The sequence below is a fragment of the Camelina sativa genome, chromosome 9 (assembly GCF_030686135.1).
Source record: "Camelina sativa cultivar CO46 ecotype springtype chromosome 9, ASM3068613v1".
NCBI classification, from domain to species: Eukaryota; Viridiplantae; Streptophyta; class Magnoliopsida; order Brassicales; family Brassicaceae; genus Camelina; species Camelina sativa.
The window spans coordinates 27,275,416-27,300,819 of NC_141888.1; the positions used below are offsets into that span (position 1 = coordinate 27,275,416).

General features: G+C 41.5%; 2 protein-coding genes and 1 long non-coding RNA gene across 8 annotated transcripts; 2 read left to right on the top strand and 1 right to left on the bottom strand.

Moving 5' to 3' along the window:
- Positions 1-12,087: 12,087 nt before the first annotated feature.
- Positions 12,088-13,136, top strand: LOC147938848 (uncharacterized). Of its 3 annotated transcripts, none has more exons than XR_015567312.1 (4): positions 12,088-12,280; positions 12,417-12,527; positions 12,628-12,703; positions 12,921-13,136. It is a non-coding gene; the product is annotated as an uncharacterized LOC147938848 (long non-coding RNA). The 3 variants fall into 3 exon arrangements; XR_015567311.1 differs by having other exon boundaries at positions 12,123-12,280; positions 12,377-12,527; XR_015567313.1 differs by lacking the exon at positions 12,628-12,703 and having other exon boundaries at positions 12,091-12,280; positions 12,377-12,527.
- A 2,132-nt stretch (positions 13,137-15,268) lies between these two features.
- On the top strand, positions 15,269-16,877 carry LOC104711578 (putative calcium-binding protein CML20). Its single transcript, XM_010428278.3, has 6 exons — positions 15,269-15,412; positions 15,760-15,914; positions 16,011-16,038; positions 16,139-16,291; positions 16,386-16,488; positions 16,586-16,877. The coding sequence occupies exons 1-6, from the start codon at positions 15,410-15,412 to the stop codon at positions 16,651-16,653; spliced, it is 510 nt and encodes a 169-aa protein (XP_010426580.1). The 5' UTR covers positions 15,269-15,409; the 3' UTR covers positions 16,654-16,877.
- Positions 16,878-16,922: 45 nt separating this feature from the next.
- On the bottom strand, positions 16,923-25,268 carry LOC104711579 (uncharacterized). 4 transcript variants are annotated; one of them, XM_087467810.1, is made up of 9 exons: positions 25,044-25,268; positions 23,336-24,858; positions 19,937-23,234; positions 19,652-19,842; positions 19,415-19,559; positions 18,966-19,164; positions 18,606-18,878; positions 17,878-18,524; positions 16,923-17,785 (listed from the first exon to the last, which is right to left on the bottom strand). In XM_087467810.1, the coding sequence occupies exons 2-9, from the start codon at positions 24,715-24,717 to the stop codon at positions 17,234-17,236; spliced, it is 6,687 nt and encodes a 2,228-aa protein (XP_087323936.1). In that variant the 5' UTR covers positions 24,718-24,858; positions 25,044-25,268; the 3' UTR covers positions 16,923-17,233. The 4 variants fall into 4 exon arrangements, with proteins under 4 accessions (XP_087323936.1, XP_087323935.1, XP_087323937.1 ...); XM_087467809.1 differs by having other exon boundaries at positions 16,923-17,797; XM_087467811.1 differs by lacking the exon at positions 25,044-25,268 and having other exon boundaries at positions 16,923-17,797; positions 23,336-24,414; positions 24,543-24,779.
- Between the last annotated feature and the right edge of the window lie 136 nt (positions 25,269-25,404).

Sequence of the window (25,404 nt, forward strand, 5' to 3'; positions counted from 1 at the left end):
AAATTTATTCCTCGTTCATCACCTATACTAATAAAAGAGACGATTGATTCTAGTGAAAGTAACATTTTTTTTTTTAATATAAAGTATGAGAAACTTTATTGCTTAATTCGCTACCTCCTTTTCATACACAAATCTCCTTTTGATAAAAATATACTCCCTCTGATGTGATCGCAGGACGCGACCTCAGCCAAAAAGACCAAGACACGCCGGACGCGACCGAGACGCCTGACCAAGACGCATCGGACGCGACCAGGGCAACCTCTTCAGACGTGGCCAAGGCTCCAACGATCCTTCCCGGAGCCACCACACGTTCCAAGAGCTCAGCAAAGGCGGCCAAACAGCAGCTCAACCTATTTGTCCGAACCTACGTCCGACACCAGCCACCCAACGAAGACTCCAAAGGCTCAGTCCGCTTAGTCTTCACTCTTACCCAAGAGTGAAGACGGTCAAGTCGTTAAGCGAGGAAGTGTACTCTTTTTCCTCACTCCGGGTTTGTCCCAATGGGTTTACCGGAGGAGGTTTTAACGAGGCATGGAGCTAAACACAAAACGCCTAAGGCTAAGTTGCTTCACGCGCAAGGCCAAGGCGGTTATCTCTCTTTCCCTCTTATTTTTGGTTTAATTTTGAACTTGAGAATATTCTCTTTTGATCCTATGTTTATGAACGTTGGAGAGTGTTTGTGGCTAAGCGTGTTAGTCAAAAGGTGGCGATGTGTTCTCTTTGTAAAGGGGACACGTCAAAAGGACGATGTGCGGATCAAGATGAATCCGCGTGTCCTTAAGCTCCTACCTAGACCTAGCTATTTAAACTCTTCTTAAGCCCTTGTTCCTCCTTAGACTTGTATGAAAATAAAACTTTTCTCAAGAGAGATTCTTGAAACTTGTCTCACTCTTCTCTTTCTTCAATCCGGGATTGAACCTTGAGAAAACCCTAACAAGACACGAATCGGGTTCGCCCTTGTTAGCGACCGTATCAAGAGGTGAGCCAAACCTCTTGTGTCGTCAATCGATCCATCCGTATTTTCCCCTCACTACGTTTCCATCTGTCCTCTTTCATCTATCTCGAGTCCCCTCGAATCATCTCAAATCATTCCGCTATCGTTTCCCTCAAAGACGTCCACCCGCTCATCCCGCATCCGTATTGACCGACTGAACCGTTCGTGGCTTCCTGAAGTATCTCCCGAACGGCTCGTTTGAATTCCTTCAAACTCCGTTTCCATCGTTTGATTCTTCCCTAGAACCGAAGCCCAGAACCTCGGCCGTGAAAGCTTCACCGACTGAAAGTTGGCCGTAAGTCCAAGCCGCGTCCGTACCGCGATCGTACCGAGACCGCGTCCGGCGGTCACATCAGCTTGGTATCAGAGCTTCAAAGCTCCTACGAGGTTGTTTCTTTCCAGAACTCTCTGTTCCTTTAAAGTTTCCATCTTTGAGTTTAAAGCTTGCATCTTTTAGCTCCATAGGACTCGCTTGTTCTTTTTGGTTTAATTTGGTGCATGCTTAGGTTTGTCTTTCGTCCGCTTAGGTTGTTAGAATTCGCATTTGTTCTTCGTGTTCATATCTCTGTTCCTTTGTGTTCTTGCGAGTTCACTTTTAGATCCATAAAGCTAGTTTCGCGATTAGTTTTTGTGTTTCCGGTCTTAGGCATAAAGCAATTCTTGTCGCGTAGTACTTTTACTTTTGCTTTTGCTTTATTTGTTTTAGTCATAGGATTGCATGTGTCATAGCTGTCCTCAATCATTGATAGTGGAACGAATCTTTGTGTGGTCCTCTTGAGCGTGTGAGACTCACGTGTGGTTTTCTTTTTGCGAGGTTTAAATTCAAACCTATACCGCGGAGCCACGCCACGTCACCAACAACCAGTCCGTACGATGGCTGAAGAAATTCCACCAGCGCCACCAGAGATTGGTGTCACCCTCGCCGCATTACGAGCCGGCCTAGAGCAACTAGCTGATCGCCTCACGAGGATTGAACTTATGAATCCTCCTCGCGAAGATCCGTTACCCGCGAGGCGACCACGACGCGAGCCAGCGAGTGATCAGTCCGATGAGGAATTTGAACCGAGGCCTAGACGACGACACCGCTATGATGATCAAGACGACGAAGGTCCGAGACGTTATGAGCCGAACCACAAGATGGTCCCACCAACGTTCGCAGGCAAGTCAGACCCTGAGGCCTATCTTGAATGGGAAAGTTGCATGGACCACTTATACTCGTGCCATGCCTATCCGGAGCTACGAAAGGTCCAATATGCGGTGGCACAATTCACCGATCACGCCCTTACCTCGTGGGATCGACTGGAGGCTGAACAACGACGCAACCGCGACCGACCTATCACTGTTTGGGAGGTCTTGAAAGCAGAGATGCGAAGGCGCTACGTGCCTCCCTACTACCACCGCGAGCTCCAGAAGAAGTTTCGGCGACTAACACAAGGCGCACGGAACGTGGAGGAGTATTACGAAGAATTTGAACACTTGCGCAACCGGTTGCAAGTCGATGGCTCCGAAGAGTCACTCATGGCTCAGTTCTTGGACGGATTGCAAGAACGCATTGCACGCAAGGTCGAGCGCCAACCCTATCAAACTTTTGAGGAGTTGTTGCATCTCTCGGTGCAAATTGAGACTCAAATCAAGAAAAAGAGCGCCTCTGCGCCTCGTGGCCGAACTCAAGGAGCTACCAATTGGACTCCTAACGCGTCGCCATCAAACCGATTGCCGGAAAAACCAAAGGCGACCAGCGCGGACTCAAGGTTCAAACCTAGGGAGCCGGCCACCAATGAGCGCCAAGATCCGCGACGCAACACCACCGACGTCCGGAGCCGCGACATTGTATGTTTCAAGTGCCAAGGGAGAGGCCATTACGCTCGTGATTGTCTGAACGCACGGACGATGATACTGACTGAGGCTGGCGAGATCGAGTCCGACGATGAGGCCACTGAAGAAATGGTGCGAGGAGAAACCGAGCTGGAAGAAGCTGTTGCGGAACCCGAGGTCGGAGAACTGCTCATGATACGCCGCATCCTGAACGCCGGTGTAGCCATGGATGACGCCAACCAACGTGACAACATTTTCCACACGAGATGCACTGTAAGTGGTCGCGTTTGTGGCTTGATCATAGATGGAGGTTCTTGCACTAATGTGGCAAGTTCCAGTCTTGTCAAGAAACTTTCTCTTGAAACCACAAACCACCCTCGCCCTTATCGCTTGAGATGGTTAAATGATAAGACCGTGATCCAAGTAAAGGAACAAGTCACGGTCCCATTCAGTATCGGTCCGTATAAGGATCAAGTTCTTTGTGATGTGGTGCCTATGCAAGCTAGCCACCTCTTATTGGGGCGCCCATGGCAGTTTGATAAGCGCACCACACACTGCGGCCATACTAACCAATACTTTTTCGTTCATGACAACAAACGTATTTGCTTGAAACCCTTGAGCCCCACGCAAGTACATGAAATGCAAGACAAGTTGTCTAAAGACTCGAACGATAAAAAGAATTTCCTGATTCAATATGGTGATGTTAGAAAGTCCCTTAAGGACTCAGCCCAAGTGATTTTGATGTTGTTTCGAGATGCATTGCTTTCAGGTCTTGATGGTTCACTAGAAGCCTTACCGGAGGTCATACGCGGCGTCCTCAAGCGATTCGCCGATGTGTTCCCCGAAGAACTCCCCGAAGGCCTACCACCGATCAGAGGGATCGAACATCAGATCGATCTAGTCCCAGGAGCGCAGCTTCCGAACCGGCCGGCCTACCGTGTCAACCCCGAAGAGGCGAAGGAGCTTGAGCGACAAGTCAAAGAGCTCATGGCGCAAGGTTATGTCCGAGAGAGTTTGAGTCCGTGTGCTGTACCAGTGCTACTAGTCCCGAAGAAAGACGGGTCATGGAGGATGTGCGTTGACTGTCGAGCCGTCAACAACATCACTATCAAATACCGCCACCCCATTCCATGCCTCGATGACATGCTAGACGAGCTTAGCGGCGCCAGTGTCTTCTCAAAGATCGATCTGAAGAGCGGCTACCATCAAGTTCAGATGAAGGAGGGTGACGAGTGGAAAACGGCCTTCAAGACAAAACAGGGTTTGTACGAATGGCTGGTAATGCCATTCGGTCTTTCTAACGCCCCCTCTACCTTTATGCGTCTTATGAACCATGTTTTGAGGTCGTTTATCAATAAATTCGTAGTGGTCTATTTTGATGATATATTGGTATATAGCTCTAGTTTGACTGATCATGTAAAACACCTAGAGGTTGTCTTGTTTACCCTCCGCGAAGAGCAACTCTACGCAAACTTGAAAAAGTGCGTGTTTGCTGCTGATGAATTGGTCTTTTTAGGCTTTGTTGTGAGTTCGCAGGGCCTCAAGGTCGATGGAGAGAAGATACGCGCAATAGAGGAGTGGCCCACGCCAACGAGCATCACTCAAGTCCGGTCGTTCCACGGCCTAGCCAGTTTTTACCAGAGGTTTGTGCGAGATTTCAGTACGATCGCCGCGCCTCTCACCTCCGTGATCAAGAAGAACAGCGAGTTTCGATGGGGAGAGGAACAAGACAAGGCGTTCACCGAGCTCAAGAAACGCCTCACGCAAGCACCCTTGCTTACATTGCCCGACTTCAACAAAACTTTTGAGGTTGAGTGCGATGCGTCGGGAGTTGGAGTCGGAGCTGTCCTGACTCAAGGAGGCAAACCGGTGGCGTACTTTAGTGAGAAGCTTAGTGGGGCTACGCTTAATTACCCTACGTATGACAAGGAGTTATACGCCCTCGTTCGTGCCATGGAGGTTTGGCAACATTATCTATTGGCGAGAGAGTTTGTGATTCATACTGATCACGAAACCCTCAAGCACCTCCGCGGCCAGACCAACCTCAAGAGACGTCATGCGAAATGGTTGGAGTTCATTGAGTCGTTCCCATACGTCATTAAGTACAAGAAGGGCAAGGAGAACGTAGTCGCCGACGCCTTGTCAAGACGGCATGCACTAATCACTACAATGGACGCGCGCGTATTGGGTTTTGAAAGCATCAAGGATGCTTATGCTGGAGATGCTGAGTTTGGAGATTGCTTCCAGAACCATGGGAAAGGAATCTACACCGAGTTCTACATTCACGAGGGTTTCTTGTTCAGAGGTCGAAGGCTGTGTATACCAAATAGTTCTATCCGGGAGTTGCTAGTGCGGGAAGCCCATAGTGGAGGTTTAGCGGGTCATTTTGGCATCACCAAGACCTTGGCCGTGCTCAAGGAGCATTTTTACTGGCCAAAGATGCGAAGTATGGTAGAGAAGCACGTCGGCCGTTGCATAGCTTGTCGCACCTCCAAGTCCACAACTCACCCGCATGGCCTCTACATGCCTTTGCCCGTGTCCACCGCACCATGGATCGATCTCTCCATGGATTTTATCCTCGGCCTACCCCTCTTGGCGCATAAAGATAGTATCATGGTGGTTGTTGATAGGTTCTCGAAGATGGCTCACTTCATTCCATGCAATAAGAACAATGATGCTGTGCTATTGGCGAACTTGTTCTTTAGTCAGGTTGTAAGGCTTCATGGCATTCCGCGCACCATCATATCCGATCGGGATCCCAAGTTCCTTGGTCACTTCTGGCGAACTATTTGGCGCAAGCTCGGGACGAAGTTACTGTACTCCACCGCGGCTCACCCTCAGACCGACGGCCAAACGGAGGTCGTCAACAGATCAATAGGTGCCTTACTCCGCACAGCTATCGCCAGCAACAAAGGCTCCTGGCTCGAGTGCATTCCGATCATCGAGTTTGCATACAACCAAGCGGTGCATTCAGCTACGAAAAGGTCGCCATTCGAGGTCGCATACGGATTCAAGCCTTTGACGCCCCTGGATCTCCTCCCTATACCACCGAATGAAGCCGAGAATCAAGACGGAGTCGCACGAGCAGAAATGGTCAAGGCTTTGCACGAGGAGGTCCGAGCCAACATAGAGCGAAGGAACGAGCAGTATGCACGCTTCCTCAACCGAGGACGTAAACCGATGCTGTTCAAACCTGGTGATTGGGTCTGGTTACACTTAAGGCCGGAGAGGTTCCAGCAGAAACGCAAGGACAAGCTCAGCCCGCGAGGAGATGGCCCATTCCGAGTCATCGAGAAGATCAACGATAACGCCTACCGACTTGAGCTTCCAGGTGAGTATGGTACGTCCACCTCATTCAATGTCACTAACCTCGTTCCGTTTGATGTAGGTGAAGACGAAGATGTTTTGGGGACAAAACCTTTTCAAGGGGGAGGGAATGATGTGATCGCAGGACGCGACCTCAGCCAAGAAGACCAAGACACGCCGGACGCGACCGAGACGCCTGACCAAGACGCATCGGACGCGACCAGGGCAACCTCTTCAGACGTGGCCAAGGCTCCAACGATCCTTCCCGGAGCCACCACACGTTCCAAGAGCTCAGCAAAGGCGGCCAAACAGCAGCTCAACCTATTTGTCCGAACCTACGTCCGACACCAGCCACCCAACGAAGACTCCGAAGGCTCAGTCCGCTTAGTCTTCACTCTTACCCAAGAGTGAAGACGGTCAAGTCGTTAAGCGAGGAAGTGTACTCTTTTTCCTCACTCCGGGTTTGTCCCAATGGGTTTACCGGAGGAGGTTTTAACGAGGCATGGAGCTAAACGCAAAACGCCTAAGGCTAAGTTGCTTCACGCGCAAGGCCAAGGCGGTTATCTCTCTTTCCCTCTTATTTTTGGTTTAATTTTGAACTTGAGAATATTCTCTTTTGATCCTATGTTTATGAACGTTGGAGAGTGTTTGTGGCTAAGCGTGTTAGTCAAAAGGTGGCGATGTGTTCTCTTTGTAAAGGGGACACGTCAAAAGGACGATGTGCGGATCAAGATGAATCCGCGTGTCCTTAAGCTCCTACCTAGACCTAGCTATTTAAACTCTTCTTAAGCCCTTGTTCCTCCTTAGACTTGTATGAAAATAAAACTTTTCTCAAGAGAGATTCTTGAAACTTGTCTCACTCTTCTCTTTCTTCAATCCGGGATTGAACCTTGAGAAAACCCTAACAAGACGCGAACCGGGTTCGCCCTTGTTAGCGACCGTATCAAGAGGAGAGCCAAACCTCTTGTGTCGTCAATCGATCCATCCGTATTTTCCCCTCACTACGTTTCCATCTGTCCTCTTTCATCTATCTCGAGTCCCCTCGAATCATCTCAAATCATTCCGCTATCGTTTCCCTCAAAGACGTCCACCCGCTCATCCCGCATCCGTATTGACCGACTGAACCGTTCGTGGCTTCCTGAAGTATCTCCCAAACGGCTCGTTTGAATTCCTTCAAACTCCGTTTCCATCGTTTGATTCTTCCCTAGAACCGAAGCCCAGAACCTCGGCCGTGAAAGCTTCACCGACTGAAAGTTGGCCGTAAGTCCAAGCCGCGTCCGTACCGCGATCGTACCGAGACCGCGTCCGGCGGTCACATCACCCTCTGTCTCACAAAGATTGATATTTTAGGATATATTTTTGTCCCACAAAGATTGATGTTTTGCAAACTTCAAGAAGTAATCATTTAAAATATTAAAAATTTTGAATTGTTATTGGTTTATATTTTCTCTCTTTACCAAAAAGTAATTATAAATTAATTAACAAATAAAAACTAAAAATTTTCTTAATATATGTGAAAGTCTCAAAACATTAATCTTCATGAGACAGAGGAAGTATATACTTTTACATATCCAAAAGATGATAAGCACTCGTGTGGTCGATATCTCATGTCCTGTTCTTTATAATTCGATTCTTTTGGTAAGTTCTAGGGTGGCTATAAAAGCTTACCATTGTAGAAGCGTGCGTGCATGCGGTGGTGAAGGATAAAGTGAGCTTCTCATTGTTTTTCTTCATAATTTTTCATATTTGATTCTTTTTTTTTTTAATGTTGGATTGAGGTTCGCCAATGTGATTTTGCAGGTCATATTTGAGCATCTCTAATGGTCCTCTATTTTTTCCTTTATTTATAGAGGAACTCTATTTTTTCCTCTCTTCTATAAATAGAAGAAAAAATAGTAATCTCTATTTTAGAGGTGAGAATATAGATGGGTTGGAGTAAACTCACCTCTATTATAGAGATCTCTATTATAGAAGAAAAAAATAGGGAAAACCATTGGATATTTTCTTATACAGATTAACTATTTTATTCAAAATTTAGAAAATTAAATTTATGTGTAGATATAGTAAACTTTTGGGCATGCCATGATACATTTATATAAGAACGAGTTTAGTTATATTGTGGAATCACGATCACGTCAAAAGTGGAATTTACGAATTTACATTGGACGAACAATCAGTACCGTGCCCAGGTTTATCGGGGCTTAAGGTAAGCTTAAAAAATTGGAGGTCATTTTAATATTTTTAAAATTTAATCAAATATTAAAAAATCAAAATTAGAATTAAATAAATATTTCAAATTCAAAATTATAGAAATTATTTGCAAAACAAATATAAATCTAAAAAACTAAGACATAATCGTTTTTTCTTCTGTTTCACTAAATTATTTACCAACTTCTCGTAATCTTTCTTGTTTCTGTTTCACAAGCTTACTCGATTCTTCATAATTTAAGGGTATTGTTTTCTTTTTTTTTATACTTATAAAAATTATATATATATATATTTAAAGAAGTCTTACATGGATTGTTTAGGTAATAATAAGACTCCTAAAACCATAATGATACACCATAATTTTCAGAATTTAAGGTAAAAAAAACTATATATTTTGGGGGCCCGACGCAAATGCCTTTTTCATTAATCATAGGCACGGCCCTGCGAACAATCGGTAAGAATAAATCAAGCAAAAGGTGCATAGTACTGCATGAATCAATAATCATGATCATATACATAAGTGTAACATATATATATATATATATATATCAAATTTTAGTTTTAACATTTAATGATCGAAATTCTTAGAACAAATTTAATTCAATTCGTGTGACTATTTTCAAAAAAAAATTATTTCTTTCTGATGTTTCCAAAAGAAGATTCAACTGCACGTCAACCGTTTCCATTTAAGGTTTCGAATGTGATGATTATCATAGAGCACCACATTCTTCTGATATAAAAGTGTACCGTATATCATGAATAAATATTAGAAATGGTAGTGCAAGCCTATATATTCAATGCAGCAATGCGGCTAATCAAACTCTAACGAGTAAAAGACCCTCCACCTGACTCTACCCGCAATATTGAGTTATGACTTAATGATCATCGGCTATGATGTTGTGGTCCAAACATAATGAGTCTGCTGAGGTTGGTTCACACTGTCTAAACTGGACCCTTTTTTGGTTCAACAACTAGTTCAGGCAGTAAAGTATTATTTAATACAGTTAGTTCAACCGGCCATGAGAAGCTTTTTCCCTGATTGGACATTAGTGATTTACACGTTGTGATACCTCCAATATATATGATCTTCAACAATCTAAGTTTGACCTAGCTCCAATTCCTATTTTGTTTCTAGCTACTCGAATCAAAATCTCGTTGCTAATCTTATCATATATCCCAAAAAGGTTATATATTTTGATCAAGATGAGCAAGTGTAAATGACCGTAGACAGCTTTATGTATGGTTTAGTTATTGGGCCGTAAGAAACCAACTGGACCAATAATATATCCATAGAAACAATCCTAAAAGAAGTCAAATCCATATCGTTTGCTAAAATCTAAAAACAGTATCTTTTAATCTCGAAAGGACATTATATAAAGATGATGATGATGATGATGTTACAACATTTAAGGTCGTTATATCAACCCACTAGTTTTTTTCATATACATAAAACTCATAAAAGCAATTTTGTATCAGACTTTTACTCATAAAGATACCTTTATTCTAATAACAAAAAGAAGAATTTCCAAAATTTTCAGGTATTTAAACCTTTTATGCAACACCAACTTGTGTTAGCTTAGTTATTTCTAGGTACACATTACATAATTTAATAAAATTAAAATAAACAATTCTAAAAAAATCCATGTCATTATCATGATTTGGGCCGGCCCAATATCTCTGAGTCGACTATATCTTCTCCACTTCCTTTATAACTAATCTTCAACTCAACCTCTTTCTCTCTCTCCCTCTAACCTTTTCACCCAATTTTTTCGACTTAATTACCAAAAAAACCAGCCATTGATCGTAAAACCTTTCCTCCACCGCACACCCCCTCGCCGGGGGTAGTGCGTCGTCTCCACGCGCCTCCTTCTTCTTCTTCTACTTCTCTCTTGAAACAGCACTCTTGGTCTCCGGATCTGATCCGCGAAGAAGCTTGGTCAAAACGCCAAGATGTCTCCCGTCGCCACCGTTACCTTCGCCGGGGAAAGAGCTTGACCGATGAAGATCTCGACGAGCTCAAAGCGAGTTTCGAACTCGGATTCGGATTCGGATCTCCAGAGATCGCAGATCAGAGACTCTCCGACACGCTTCCCGCGCTGGAACTCTACTTCGCCGTTCAGAAAAGCTACAACGACGCCGTTTCTAACAAATCCACCACGTCGTCTTCTTCACTCTCCTCCGACGGCGATACCAGTCCTCACAACTCCGTATACCGAAACAGTACGTATAAATCGATACACACAACACATATATATTTATAGAGACAATTCACTGATTATAAATATCAATTTTTGTTTTTGTTTGAATAGGCGATGATCCGCAAACGGTGAAGACGAAGCTGAAGCAGTGGGCGAGAGTGGTGGCGTGCACCGTGAATCAATCGCCTCCGAGATGAGAATGATTATAACGGCGTTAAATTTAAACGTGGTGGGGATGAAGGTTAATTCCGGAACGGGATACGTAAATTGAAACGGCCAAACAAGTCAGGTGGAGTTCAGTCAGCATTGTAATATTATTTATTACACAACACTATATAGTAGTATATAATTATGTTTGGGACACAACTTGTTTATATAGATTACATTATTGTTTAATGTATATTGTTGCATGATTTGATTTGATTTGATTTGATATATACAACAGAGCTCCATTTGCAAAAGTATATTCTTAGATTCTGTTAAGTCTTGACTTTTGTCAGGCATGGGCGTGGCGTGGTGGTGGCTTCTGTAGTTCTGTTAAGCTTGATAAATGATTAAAATAAAGTAAACTTACGTGATTTTTGTGTATGTTGGTTAATTTCAGATAAAACTGATTTTGATTCAAATCATACGTGTATAACTGATATGAATACTTCTTCCAATCACAAACACTTGTCATCATCTATTAACATTGTTGTCGTTGATATGGTACAATGTTGGCATGTTAATGATCAATGGTTAGAAAAATACAGTAATCGTCAATTAGTTTTGATTAAAAATACAAATACAAGTTTCATGAAATCTTCATGTTACATTCTCTTCCTCTTTAAATTAAATTCCAGAAAATCAACCTCAGAAAGTCTTTTAGCTTTAATAAGTTATCATCCACGTATGACTAATATGCATTGGGGACAATGAATCTACTACACTTGTATTCTAGAGAGATTGGCACTATGGCACACTTTTGATGAAAGTGTTTGCATTCTAGCATACTTTCTATCCATGAGACATCTTTTTACAACTTTTTACACTGTTCACATAATTTTTGGACTATTTTGTCCTCTACATATAACAAGAATATGAGAGAGAGAGTTAAGATCAAACTAGAGTTTAAACAAAATAAAATGTGGGGACCATTTTTACTATCAACTAAAACAAATATAAATGTTCTATTTTTTTTTTGTCAACCATTGGACCACAATAGGCCCGCCCATTAGCCTAATCCCTACATTCGTAGGAAGCAGGACTCGATCCCAGGTGTGATGGTGCCTTGTGTATTAAAGACTTACCTTTGGCCACTGCACTAAGGTCACTTCACGTTCTATTTTTTTTATCTCAAACACTTTTATGTCATATTTTTTCTATTCTTCTTTTTACTTTTTTTTTTGTATCTCTTTTTTTTTCTTCTCTCTTTGTAAACACTTTATTTAATTATTATGACATATATGGTTGATTTTATTTTTGTGATTCATTATAATTATTTTTTTCCTATATTTTAAAATCCATTTTACTATACTTAAAATGAATAATATGTATAATTATTCATCTATAGTTTAATATTTGTTCATTATTATGTGGATACTTAAAGTATCTTATCCTGTGGATACTTATTTGTGGATGAGAAAGAGACATAACTCTTGGTTATTGAGTGTAAAGGAGAAAGAGAAGGAGATCAAGCTTTTTTCTTAGTGTTAAGAGAGAAACAGAACTGTCAGGATTTGGGAGAAGGAGGATTCGACGGGTCAAATCGTTTTGAAAGGTACTGAATTTTGGTATGGTTGTAGCTAAGAGATTTTCGTGCACTCGCCTTTTTACAGAAGTGAATTTAGGTTAATATTCTAGGAGATATTGACAGTTTTGTGGGGCGTTTCTTCTCATTCGCGGATTAACACCAGTGTTGCGGGGACGATTGCGGTTTCATCTAAAATCTGATGGTGCTGAAATTTTGTGGGAAGCTTCTGGACGTATATACCTTGCTTTTCACCGGAGGGATTAGAAAGTTAACGGTTAGTTTTGGTGTCGTGGTTTCATTTGTGAGGTTGTTCTTTTCTGTTTTTTTTGACAGTTTGTTTTCAATATTTGTTTGTTGTTGTGATTTGGTTGTAGGAACAAGTTTGGTTGTTATTAGCTATTGGAAAGCCTCTCATTTGGTTGTATTTAGTTTTGTGAATCACTTGTTAAGGTAAGTGCAGGACCATGGCTTATCTAAGCTGGAGATTTCTCTAATCTGCTTGTTTATGTGTTGTTTGGCTTGTTGATTGTTGATTGTTGATTAATGATTGTTGGTTGATGGTTAGAGATGTCTCTATTTCTTGTGTGTATAGCCCAGTAGATGGGAGGATTGCCTTACTGAGTGTTTATTAAATACTCATGCATTACAATATGTGTTTGTGGTGCAGGTAAAGGTAAAGTGTGACCGTGGAATCAGGGCGATGAAGAGGAGGATGTTCTAGTGGTTCGTTTGGTTGTCTGGCTTCTGTTAGGTTGCTAGAGTGGAGTCCTAGAATGTTGTTTAGGATTGCTGGTTCTTTGGATGTTGTTTGGATCATTAGTTTGTGATTGAAATTAATATTGGCTATTTATATTTATTGGATATTGGTAATGTTTTCCGTTGATGATTGTGATTGTGGTTAGGTGGCTAGTGGATATGGGACCACTAGTTGTAGTTTATTATTATATTATATTATATATTTATTATTAAAAAAAAGGGTCGGTCTTTTCATTTTGGTATCAGAGGATGAGAATATAAAAGTATAAGAATATATGTAAACTGACCACATGATATCCACGAGACAGTGACCATATATTTAGTTTCTTTGTGGCATCAACAATCAATTCCCATATGTTATTTTTTTAAGCGGTGTCCACGAGACAACGACCATATGGTGTCCACAAAATACTAACCATATAGTTAATTTACATGTAAATTAACCACATGATATCCACGAGACAGTGACCATTATTCAATTATAGTTGAATATATGTTAATTGTAATGTGGATGCTAAAAAAGTCTTATTACGTGGATACGTATTTGTGGATACTAATATCTTATTTGTGGATACTTATTTGGATACTTAAAATCAAATCCACATGGATGATGAGTTATACACATCCACTAAAAACTACTTGTGTTTTGGTGAAACAATCGTTGTTAACTATCAAACAATTTTAACCTCATCATATCCCCTAAAAAACTAAGCATGAGACCGTTCATTATATTATATCCTAAACCCTAAACCTCGAAACCCTAAATCCTAAACCCTAAACCCTAAAGCCTAAACCCAAAACCCTATACCCTAAAACTTAAATCCTAAACTTTAGACCTTAACCTTAGATCATAAACCATAATCATAAATTTAATTTCATAGAAATTTTAACAAATATAGTGAAATATGAAGATCTTTTACTATAAAACATGAAATTGACCTACCCCAACCTGTACACACTGAACCTTAATTTAGACCAAATTTTTGACTTCTTGCATTATATTCTTTATAAATTTCTAAATTCATTGATGTTGTTCGCTATTATGTGGATGGTTAACATGCATAGATGAATACTTATTTTTGGATGACCAGAGAAAAAAACATATGAATACCTAATTAATTAAATAATTTGTGGTTTAGTAAAGTAATCATGGTAAACTATCAAATGATTTTAATCTTTTATGTCCATAAAATCAAGTCCACATGGACGCTAAGTTATACACGTCCACTAAAAACTATTTGTGTTGGTGAAAGTCATTGTTAACTATCAAACAATTTTAACCTCATCATATCCCCTAAAAACCTAAGCATGAAACCGTTCATTATATCCTATACTAAACTCTAAACCCTACACCTCTAAGCTCTAAACCCTAAAACTCTGACCCCTAAATCCTAAATTTTAGATCATAAACCATAATCATAAATTTAATTTCATAGCAATTGTAACAAATGTAGCCAAATCTGAATAATTTTTACTAGTAAACATAAAACTGATGGTCAATAACAAATGAAAAAGATTTGATGGATGATATTATATATATTGAACATGAAACTAAATAATCACAAACATATAAGCATATAGATTTGATTTTGTAGATGATAAATATATCAAAATGCAAAATTAAAAGAAATGTATAAATGTGGCTAAGAAATATATATATTGTTATCTACCACTCAAGATTATTCAAACACATATATTAAAGAAAGGGAGTAAGATAAACAAATAAAATAAAAATTATTTGGAGATGGAGAGAGAGTTAGTGAGGGTGAGAAAAAAAAAGATAAAGGAAATGAAATAGAATAAAAAATAAAAAATAAAAGAAAGATGTATTGTTGGGAAGTAATATGTTTGGAGAGAGAGTTAAAAAGTAAGAAAGTAAAACAATATAAGAAAATAAGAAAAGTGTGTGGTGGTGCAAAAGTGTGTTAGAATGTAATTTTTTATAGAAAAGTGTGTTAGAATGCAAATATTTCTGTATTCTATAACAAGTTGATTTTGTGCCCAAGAGACCTCAAATAAGAAAACACGACATGATTAAAACTTAAATGATATAACAATTTGATTACAAATCTTAATCATGGTAAATCTTTCAATTTTTTTTTTATCTCTCGTGTAATTGGAGTAGCCCTCAGCCCCTCACAAGCTCCGTAAATGTTATTCTTTCTTTTATGCCTTAAGAGAAATTATGATGATTATTACTTTATTAGTGTGGGATTAAGTTGCTAGTTATGGGCCTGCACTATTAGGCCCATCTGACCCACTTCGTTACCGCTTTTTAGTTTTTTTACTTTTTAGTATGAAAGCAAAGAATAGGAAAGCAGAAACGTTAGATTTTTCTCCAGACGCGCAAATTGAAAGAGCTTTTGCTTCATCGATCGATCTGTTGGATTCATTGCTGAGATGGTTCGTTCGTACCTTTGACTGCTGCTTTTTGTCTTTCTTTTATCTGTAGCGATTAGGATCTATATTGTTAACACAATTTTGCATTATCGGTTATATAAGATCTGATTTGAAAACCGGGATATTTTTTGGAATCAGCGAATATTAGAATGAAGAAATTAGGGTTCTATGATTGAAGGTCATTATTATTATTACAATTGGTTAGATTTCATGAGAAACCCTTGTCGTGTTAAGAGCTGAGATTTTGTTTGAAGTGATTTAAGTTCTGCCTTGTGTTGTTGGGGTATGTTGAAGAAAAAAGATTCGAGACTTAATATGATAATTTTTGAATTTGGTGTTTGTTACTGCAGTCGAGTTTGTACAGAGGTGTTTCGAGGAAAGAGAAACCAAGACGTCATCATGGGTTGACAACGCAGAAGAGGCAAGAGATTAAGGAAGCTTTTGAGCTGTTTGACACTGATGGGTCTGGTACCATTGATGCTAAAGAGCTTAATGTTGCTATGAGGTAATCTTTGTGCTTTTTATGTTTCTCTTCGTTTTTACAAAGGTTTTACGTGATTTTGTTTTGGGAATTGATTTTTGAATTTACAATGTTTGATAGGGCGCTTGGTTTTGAAATGACGGAAGAGGTATTATTATTATTATTATTATTTCGGTTTTTCTAAGAAAGATTCGTTGTTTATTTTCTGATTCTTATAATACCTACCTCGATGTGTTGGTTTTTTGAAGCAAATCAACAAAATGATAGCTGATGTGGACAAAGATGGAAGTGGAGCCATTGATTTTGATGAGTTTGTTCATATGATGACTGCTAAGATTGGTGAAAGAGACACAAAAGAAGAGCTCACCAAAGCATTCCAGATCATTGATCTTGACAAAAATGTATTTTTACTCTTTAGTTTATGTACTTCATTCTAGAAATTACAATCTTAATTTCTCTAGATATTTGACCTACTACTTTCCTTCGAAATTTCAGGGGAAGATATCTGCTGATGATATTAAACGCATGGCAAAGGACTTGGGTGAGAATTTCACCGATGCTGAGATCAGAGAAATGGTTGAAGAAGCAGATCGAGACCGTAAGTTTCTTAATTTTTGTTTTTTCTCTTTCTCTTGTGCAGAGCTTTATTTGAGTAAGAAAGATATATGATCCACTACATAACTCAAAAACTGCAGATGATGGTGAAGTTAACATGGATGAGTTCATGCGGATGATGAGAAGAACAACTTATGGTGGTAACTAGAAAGGTCGTTGTTTTTAACAATATTGATGAGCTCTGAGGCCTATATGTTATCTGTAATTTTACTGAAAATATTTATTATCAGTTTTTATCTATAGCAGCTTATCTTCATGGGAAGTATTGGTCTCTGTCTTTGTATTGTAAGATGAACTGATGATGTATAAGCTGATGAGTCTACTGTGAAAACTTTAGGAGCGCGCATTGGTTACTTAATAAGTTCTGCTGAACCTCTTATGAGCATATATATAATTTGCGATGGACTATAAAATGAATTTCACTAAAGTAAAATATAGAATATTATTAGTTCAATAAGTGTAACTATTTTGAAGAAGATAAGATAATGTTGACAACAGATACATTGGAGCCGTGAATTGGGTATTCTACACCGAAAACCTCACGGCAATATTTTACCAACATCGACAAAATCTAATTATCTAACGAGAACAAAAAAGAAAATGAAAAGCTAATGGAAGTATGGGAAAATTGATTTATAAAAAATCCAGATCTTCTTATGAAGCCAAAGCTGGTTGGGTTATTGGAAAGAGTTTTACATATCTGAACGGACCTGGATGGGGAAGAATCATCAAATTGAGGGGGAAGTGTTGGTGGTGGAGGAAGCAGAGGCGTTGCTGTTACCAGTCTGCTTAGCCACATAGATCTGCTTGACCTTTGGGTTGTTCGGAAAACCTCTCTCTCTTGCCATGGGTTGGTTTCTGCCATGGAAGCCTGACCTCCGGTTGTGCTGGTGTTGTTGGTGGTGGTGGCTAGACCCACCGCCATGCTGAGACGGCGTGATCTTCTCCTGAGAAGATTGTTGTTGTTGTGCTGGTGGCTTGAAGCCAGGACCAGTTGGATTCTGAGTGTTGTTACTGTTGGGATCAGACAAGGTGGTGGTGGCCTTTGGAGGTGGAGCACAAGAAGTGGAACTGTAAGCATTTGAGGACTCCACCATTGCATCTGCCGCTGTGGATGCTTGCATGTTGGGATATCTACTAGGAGGAGGAGGAAGCATGCTGTTGTTAAACTGAGGTGATGGAAGATTGGAGCCATCTGCTGCTTCCTGCTGTTTCTGCATTTGCATTGTTGGAGGACCCGAAAATGGCATGTAAGGCCACCGTGCTCGGACAGGCATCTCCTGAGAAGAAGACTGTATGAAAATTAATATGAAGTCACTGGATTCTGATTTTACTTAGCATTGTTGGAAACCATAATGATGGGATCAAATACCTGGAAAGAGGATGGGTCAAACATTGGCATAGGGAGGTGCTGAAGAGGCGCAGGCACAATGTTACATTGCATGGAGGCCACATTTGGATTGTTTACATCACCATCTCCTCCAACCGGAGAAGAAGACACGATTGGGTTGTGTTTCCAATCTGGTTGTTTTCCAGATGGGATGTAAGTTGTGCCCATGAAACTCAACCCGCCAAACTGTCCAACAGGTGCAAAGTGGTTATAAACGAACATGTGAGGAGGGCCCTGAACGCCAGGAATAGTACCGGGTGGGGTTAGGAAAGGACCCGTGAAACCAGCAGGAGGAGCATAGAATGAATCTACTCCTGAATGACCCTGCTGCTGCCAGGTCGTAGGTGGACCAGAAACTGTTCCTGGACCTTTCTGGGACTGTGATTGGTTTGCTCCTGCGTCATGGTGCGGGCCAAAAGCATAGATGGGTCCTCTTAACATGGGGTTCACATCAAAGAAAGGGTAATGAGGAGGGCCTGGCGGGAAGTGAGTGATCATTTGGTTTGAATTGTGTGGACTTGGAACTGGTGGCCACAGAGAGATTGGGGTGTCCACTGAAAGATCTGCAGGGAGAGAAACAATGAGAGACTCTTCAGCTTTTGATAGACTAGGCTCCCCACCAACAGTACCTGTCAAAGCGAAAGAAATTACTTTAGACAACAAATAACCATTTGGGAATATGCATAAACCCGACAGAAAGCAAATATTACCACTGGCTGACCCATCGTCTAACTCTGTTCCTCCGTAAATTTTGGTTTCAGCAGGTAATACAGGGCCAGTACTCAAGGCATTCCCACCGGTTTCATCATTAGTTATGGCTGCAACAGCAATAGCTGAAGCAGCGGCTTCGGCTTCTGCTTCACAAATCTCCATGCCAGTGGATGATGGATTGCAATGTTTATTATCTTTTTCAAAATATAAAGAGCTATCGTTCTCCGTACGCCCACCACAGGGAGGGATAACAGTGGAAGATGTAACTGCACCTAATAGAGAAGAAAAGATGCATCATTTAAATGCAAAGACGAATCACTTCAAAAGTGACAATCGAGGTATTCCGGCCAGCAACTCACCAAATTGAATTTTGCCCTCGGCAAGCAATGAATTTATTGGAATTGTGCTGCTTGAAAAAGTACTGTTCTTTGGCACGACAGATATTGGTGTCGGATTCGGCTCGCTAATTCGGTTGGCACCATTTTCAACAGAAACACATGAAAGAAGAGATACGGGTTTCATGGCTTCATCAAGCTGACTCTGGGTAAGGGCCATAACCTACAAGGTAATATCAAAAGGCTTCAGAAACTTGCATAGGTACAATCCGTGACTGGAGGTAGAGAAAGAGTCAAAAACTACTTATTTTACCTACTATGACTTTCTTTGTAAATTCCTACTCTTCACGTTTTCAGTAAACCATTCTATCAATTCATATAGAAATCTTTCTTTTTGTTGGATGTCTATTTACGATTTTTGCAGGATCCCAAGTCAAAACAAGTTAGCGAAACCTTGAGCAATATATACTCACCGGCTGATAGGTGAGTTGGTTACCCCAAGTCCCCACAGATGTATGACTATTATCCAGCACCTTCTTGTTGCTGAATACTAAACCTGACGCTGGATTCTGATCATTTTTGGGTATAACTGGAAGAGCACTACTTGCCTGAGCGGACCTGCAAAATGAATTAGAAGGTAAAAAACATAACCAGAGGGGAGCTATCTCTGCAAAAACAAGCATTTCAGTTGATCAAATAGAGGAATGTACTTGTTGCTCCCAGATTTTTCATCAGCATGGGAATCTGTTTTAGGGGAGGGTGTGCCAATTGGTGCTAACAGCTGTCTGTTGGAGACGGGATTATATTGCTTATTGTTCGTAACTCGGCCAGCTGGTGGACTTCTGTTGGACCTGGCTGCAGTAGTACTGTTCTGGAAAGTTGAACGAGGTTTTCGGGATGCCTGCAAGAAAACAACTTCACTTTTAGTGAGAACTACCTCAGACATTGTAACAATTCAGAAGTAGAATACTAGAGTTTTTAGAATGCATCAGAACCTTGGATGCCTGAGACTTTTCCTTGATTTCCTTTTCTCTCTGTTCACGGCGATCATTAAGCATTTGCCTTTTTGATCTTACCTCAATAAAATCATCATCGTCACTAGGACCTTCAATGCCATGTTGCTCAAAGACGCGAACAATTCCACTCTGCAAAGGTGCATCAATTTCCTTTTCAGAAATCATATTTCTTTTAAGGTTTGCTTGTCCAGAATTTGGACTCAGTGGATTCTTCACGACAGCATCTTTCCCAAGTCTATTCTCATATGAACCCCCACTTATTTTTTTCTGCATAGCATTCAAACCGGACACTGAGCTATCCAAGGCTTGTTTCTGGAACTTGTTGGACACAACATATTTTCTACTCCCGTTTTTTGTAGAATTGTGAGCCCTTCCATTGCCATTTCGATTGTCCTCAGAAGATGGCCAGTTTGATTCCCGAACTCTAAATTCAACCCTCTGACGCCGATATCTTCTATTACCACCGGAATCTACACGAGAAACCTCAGCAGTACCTGATGAGCGCATGCCAGAATTTCTAACTGCAGTAGTGTCGGATTGGACTTGGTATCCTGATTGTCTTTCAACAAAATTTGATTTTCCATGACTCATCTTTCGAGAAGGTAATTGCGACTTACCAGACAACTCCGGCTGCTTTTGAGGTAACACAGCAGCCTCAATGCTCGCTCCCACTGGAGATTTATTAGCATTCTTCAGTGTGCCCCCATCAGAAACATTCGTCGGTCTTCTAAGAACACTAAGCTGAGGGTTTGAGACAGAGGTTGCTGCATTTCTAGCAATCAGGTTACCCGAATTTCCTTGAGCAGGCTGAACAGTCGCCGAGAATCCAGGATTCTGATTCAAAGCATAAGTCGATAAACCATTCCCTTGGATAACTGAATGATGTGGTGGTGGCAGCACCCCTTGGGATATTGGGGATGTATATCGTAATTGACCAAACTGAATGATAGGAGACTGGGGCTGTTGCATATGGGTAAGCGAGGAACCAAATTGGGGATGAAGAGGAAGTGGCATTTGGATGGAACCAATCTGTATGGCAGGGAAAGGAGACGGTATCAGCGAGGGACCAGAAAACAAACCAAACTGAAACTTAACAGGCTCCTCCATCTGTGCTGATGTCGTAGATACAGGAGGAATAGCTGTCTGAAGAGATGATGGATGCAGACTAGTGCTGTGAGGGGGTATGACAGGATGAGTAGAAACGGTTGAGTTACTTGTGGAGCCTACTTTATTGGCCACCTCAAATGACTGCCGACCATTATTTTGGTGAATTGGCAAGTTCTGCGTCATGGTTTCAGCACCCTGGAAGTTCATAGACATATTATGCATGCTCAACGGATCAGAAACTTCAACAGGTTGGGCGGCTTGTTCACCACGGCTTTTCTCAATAGAAGGTCTTTCATTATCTAAAGAATCGACACTTTGCTGAGTAAGTGGAAATGTAGCTTCGGAGTTCTGTTGACATTTTTCAAAGTCATCGCTGGGTATTTCAACCTCCACTCCTTCATTAAAGCCTAAGACTAGATTAGAGTCCTTATCCTCAAGATGCATTTCTTCTAACTCTTCAGCAAGATCTATGTTCTCATCTACCCCGTGTATTTTATCATCCTCCTGGTATCCATCTTCATCTTCATCGTATTCTTCTTGTTCCTGCAACCGTTCATTACTATCAAGAGTCCACTCTTCATTATCCCAACAAGACACAGAGCCTGTAGCAATCATCAAACTATCCTTTCCAGTGTCACTAGGAATATTTGGTGCTCCCCTCTTCTCTAGTAAACCAGTATCTTCTCCCTTTCTGGATGTAGCTAAGACAGATGCATCTGCTGATTCATCCAAGTCATCATGAGAGAGGTGAACGGGGGAATCAGGTGGGCTAGTGACGGAAAGTGAAGACTGTGAGTCACATCTTCCAGTCAGCTTGCTATCAAACTGATGATGTTCATCGATACCACTTCCAGGCAGCACATGATGATCTTGAAGATCCCCTATATAACTGGCTAGAACGGTCGAATTAGTCCTACCTGTATGGTTATAATTAATCCCTCCAACAGAAGTTGAGGGACCAGGATGCTCACCCTCACCACTTCTAAAGGACGGCTTCTGCCTAGACTCCTGGGGAGGGGGAAGAACACGCGGCTGCCTTACTGAATACCTTGGTCTTCCAAAAGGATAATAGTCATCTCCCTCGGGATTCTGATACAACTTTTCAGGATAAGTAGGGTATGGACCATGGCGTGCACGGCCATGGTTTTGTCCCCATCCAGGTTCACCATATTGCTCTCCAAAACTTTCACGAGATTCAGATTCCATCCCATAATTCCTAGCATGGGTCCTTCCATCTCCAGGAATTCTCCAACTCTGATCAATTGAATGCTCTGGGAATCCTGGTTTGAAGTAGGAAGGGGCACTGAGATATCCAGTTGTACCAAAGAACTCTTCTTGTGGGCTATGTGGAACATTCTCCATATTTTGTGGAACAAATCTTGAATTGCTTCCACTCTCAATATCTTCCTTTCTCCAAGTAGGCTTTTGTCTATCAGGGAATCCAAAAGAGCCGTCTCTAGAAAATTGAGAAGCGGCATTGTTCTCAAAAGATCTAATGGGCACTGGTAGATCTGAAGTTGATGACGTAGTAATTCTATCCACCATTCTTTCGCTGTCTTCCCAGTCAACAACATCTGCAGACTCTTTTTCTTTAACAATATCTAAGAATTTATCCTCTGAAACGGTTGAAGAGCTGCTGCAACCTTTGGCAGCTTCGGCCTGTCTCCTGGATATTTTTTCTTCCAACTCTAGAAGCTTTTGCTTAGCAGCCTGCTTCCTCCTTTCTTCCTCCATGAGCAACCTATGTTTCTCCTCTTCTTTTGACTTTCTCAACTCTTCTGCCCTCCTTGCAGCCTCTACTCTCTCCTGCTCGTTTCTGAAAGCAGCTTCTCTAGCCTCTTCTTCTAATCTTCTTTGCTGCTCATCTTGTTCGCGAGCCTGCCGCAGTTTCTCTTCTTCTTCGGTTCGAGCTAGTTCTATAACCCTTTCCTGTTCCTCAATGATCCGCCGGCGTTCCTCTTCCTGCACCTTTTGAACTCGTTCAAGTTCAGCCTCAAATGACTCCCTGACAGGATCATGAAACTCTGTTTGCTTTAAAGCCTCTTTCTTCTTCTTAGCAACACCAAGCACTGGGAATGGATCATGGACATCAAATCCAGAGTCACCAAAGTCTTTTATGAAAGGATCTTCCACATGAGGTTTGTCACTTTTGAAGAAGGGACGATTATCCCTGCAAGAAGTTATATTGAAAGCATCAATTAGGAAAATTTTGTTACAAGAAGTAAGCAGACTTATAGAGGCAGAGCCATACTGGTTGAGTTTGTTCCGTACCTATTTTGATGTTCCATTCCATACCCGTCTCGGTTAAATGTTCCTCTGTTGCTGTAGCTATCCATATTATTATTCCATGGCTGTCTTCCTCCATGCTGATATGGAGCCTCTCTAGCTCCAGTATTATTCCAAACATTTTCCCTTGATGATGACGAGACGTAGTTACTTTTCTTAGCAGCTTCTCTGCCTCTACTAGACGGCCTTGCTCCATATATATTTTTATTATTATGTGCACCTTCATTTTGGAGTGGTGCGGAGACTCTCCAAGCGTTGGCCTCCCTTCCTCCACTAACTGGTCTTACTTGAGTCATAGAGGACTTCACAGGTTCATTTTCACGCTGCCCTGGTTTGTCAAAAGAATTAGGTGTAGCATGCTTTTGGGGCAGGACATGAGTCTTCGGAAGATCAAAACCCCTATCCCAAAAAGGTTCATTCTTTGAGTAGCCATGATCTCTGTCCCGATCTCTTAAGCCATGACTAGTGTCACGCTCATCATCAGCCCAATCAGAGCGTGGTGCCAAACGAACAAGAGGCAGTGGCCCTGGAAAATAATCCTTTTTCCTCACTTGTTCAGATGAATGTAATCCATCTGAGAAACTAGGACTCTCGCTGAGCTCATTACCGAGGCGGCTACGCCCAGACTGGTTTTGAGGCCTCATATCTACAAGTGAACTGCCACTACCAGAGACACCTCTCGGCTCTTTTGAAAACTCTTCCCCTGTACCTTGCTTCTGTTTCTGATTTACACCCTCCTTCTGTTTCTGCCCAGACACAGAAGCTGAAGGCAGAGAAGCCTTAAGAGACGGAAAATCTTCACCCCTCAAAGTTGCAACTTTCTCTACATGATGAAAAGCTCGTTCAATAGGTTCAGCAGCACCAACACGAGAAGCAAGGGAGATATTCAACCCATTACTCCCCCTGGTAACACCTTCAGCAGTATGGTTGGCAGTATCACCATCAGCAGCTGTAGCGGCAGGCTTACTCCAACCGATACCAGATGAAGCAGGCCTGGTTCCAGTCCCAGTGATTCCTCCACCAGAATGAAAGCTCGAACCAGATGAATCAACACGCTCATGCTCCTTACGGAGTGAAGGAAGGTTCAAGGGGGGTGGTACAGATAGCTTCGGCCCAGCATTTTGCGAGCTTCTTGGCCGTGAAAGGACAACCATACTTCCTCCTCCTCCTCCTCCTCCTCCTCCAACTCCACCACCGCCATAACCACCACCTCCTCCTCCTCCTCTCCCTCGGTTCGCCCCATAACCTCCAGATTGATTATACTGATGATGAGATTGATAGCCATAAGACTTATTCAGATTCACAGACGCGTACTTGTTTCCATCTCCATGATTAGCCATATCCCGCTTCCGCCGATCACTGAACATCGCCAACGCATCAAACCCTAAAACCTAGATCTGGTTCTCTCCCAGTCAAATTCGTCCGCAGTCTTATTGCCTCAGATCTACTTCACTGACGAATTGATCAAAAAATTGGAAAAATCAATCGAAGAATCTCTCTCTCTCCCCCTGAATCAAAAAAAACACCAAAACCAAATAATCAATTTCCAGATTCGATCCTTTGAGATAAACCAGAGAGCTAGGTTGAAGCATAGATAGATGATATGGAAATCGACGAATTAGGGTTTCGTTTTCTCTTATCAAATCAGCTCGAAACGGACCCCCGTGTGTAAGGAAGGCCGCGCAATATTTACCTTCGGCGGTGGTGGGCGTATGATAACGACGACGGTGGCTAAAGTGCGCTGATGTCAGACGACGAAGCGCGAGGGAACGAAGCGCGAGGGAACGAATCGTCGGAAAAAAAAAAAAGGAAAGCCCTACCCCTACTCACTGCCTCTTTGTCGGAGTTTTTAATAAAAATTAAAAAAATTAAAAAAAATTATACGAACAAAAAAAAAGAAAAAAACCAAAGCTGAGGAGGCACGAGAGATAAACCAGGAGAAAGCTTTATTTACTCTTTTTTTATGTTTTTGACCTCGTATTAACTAATCATCTCTTTATTAGCCCATGATTATCAGTTTGATCATATTACCCCATTACTCTGCTTTTGAGTTA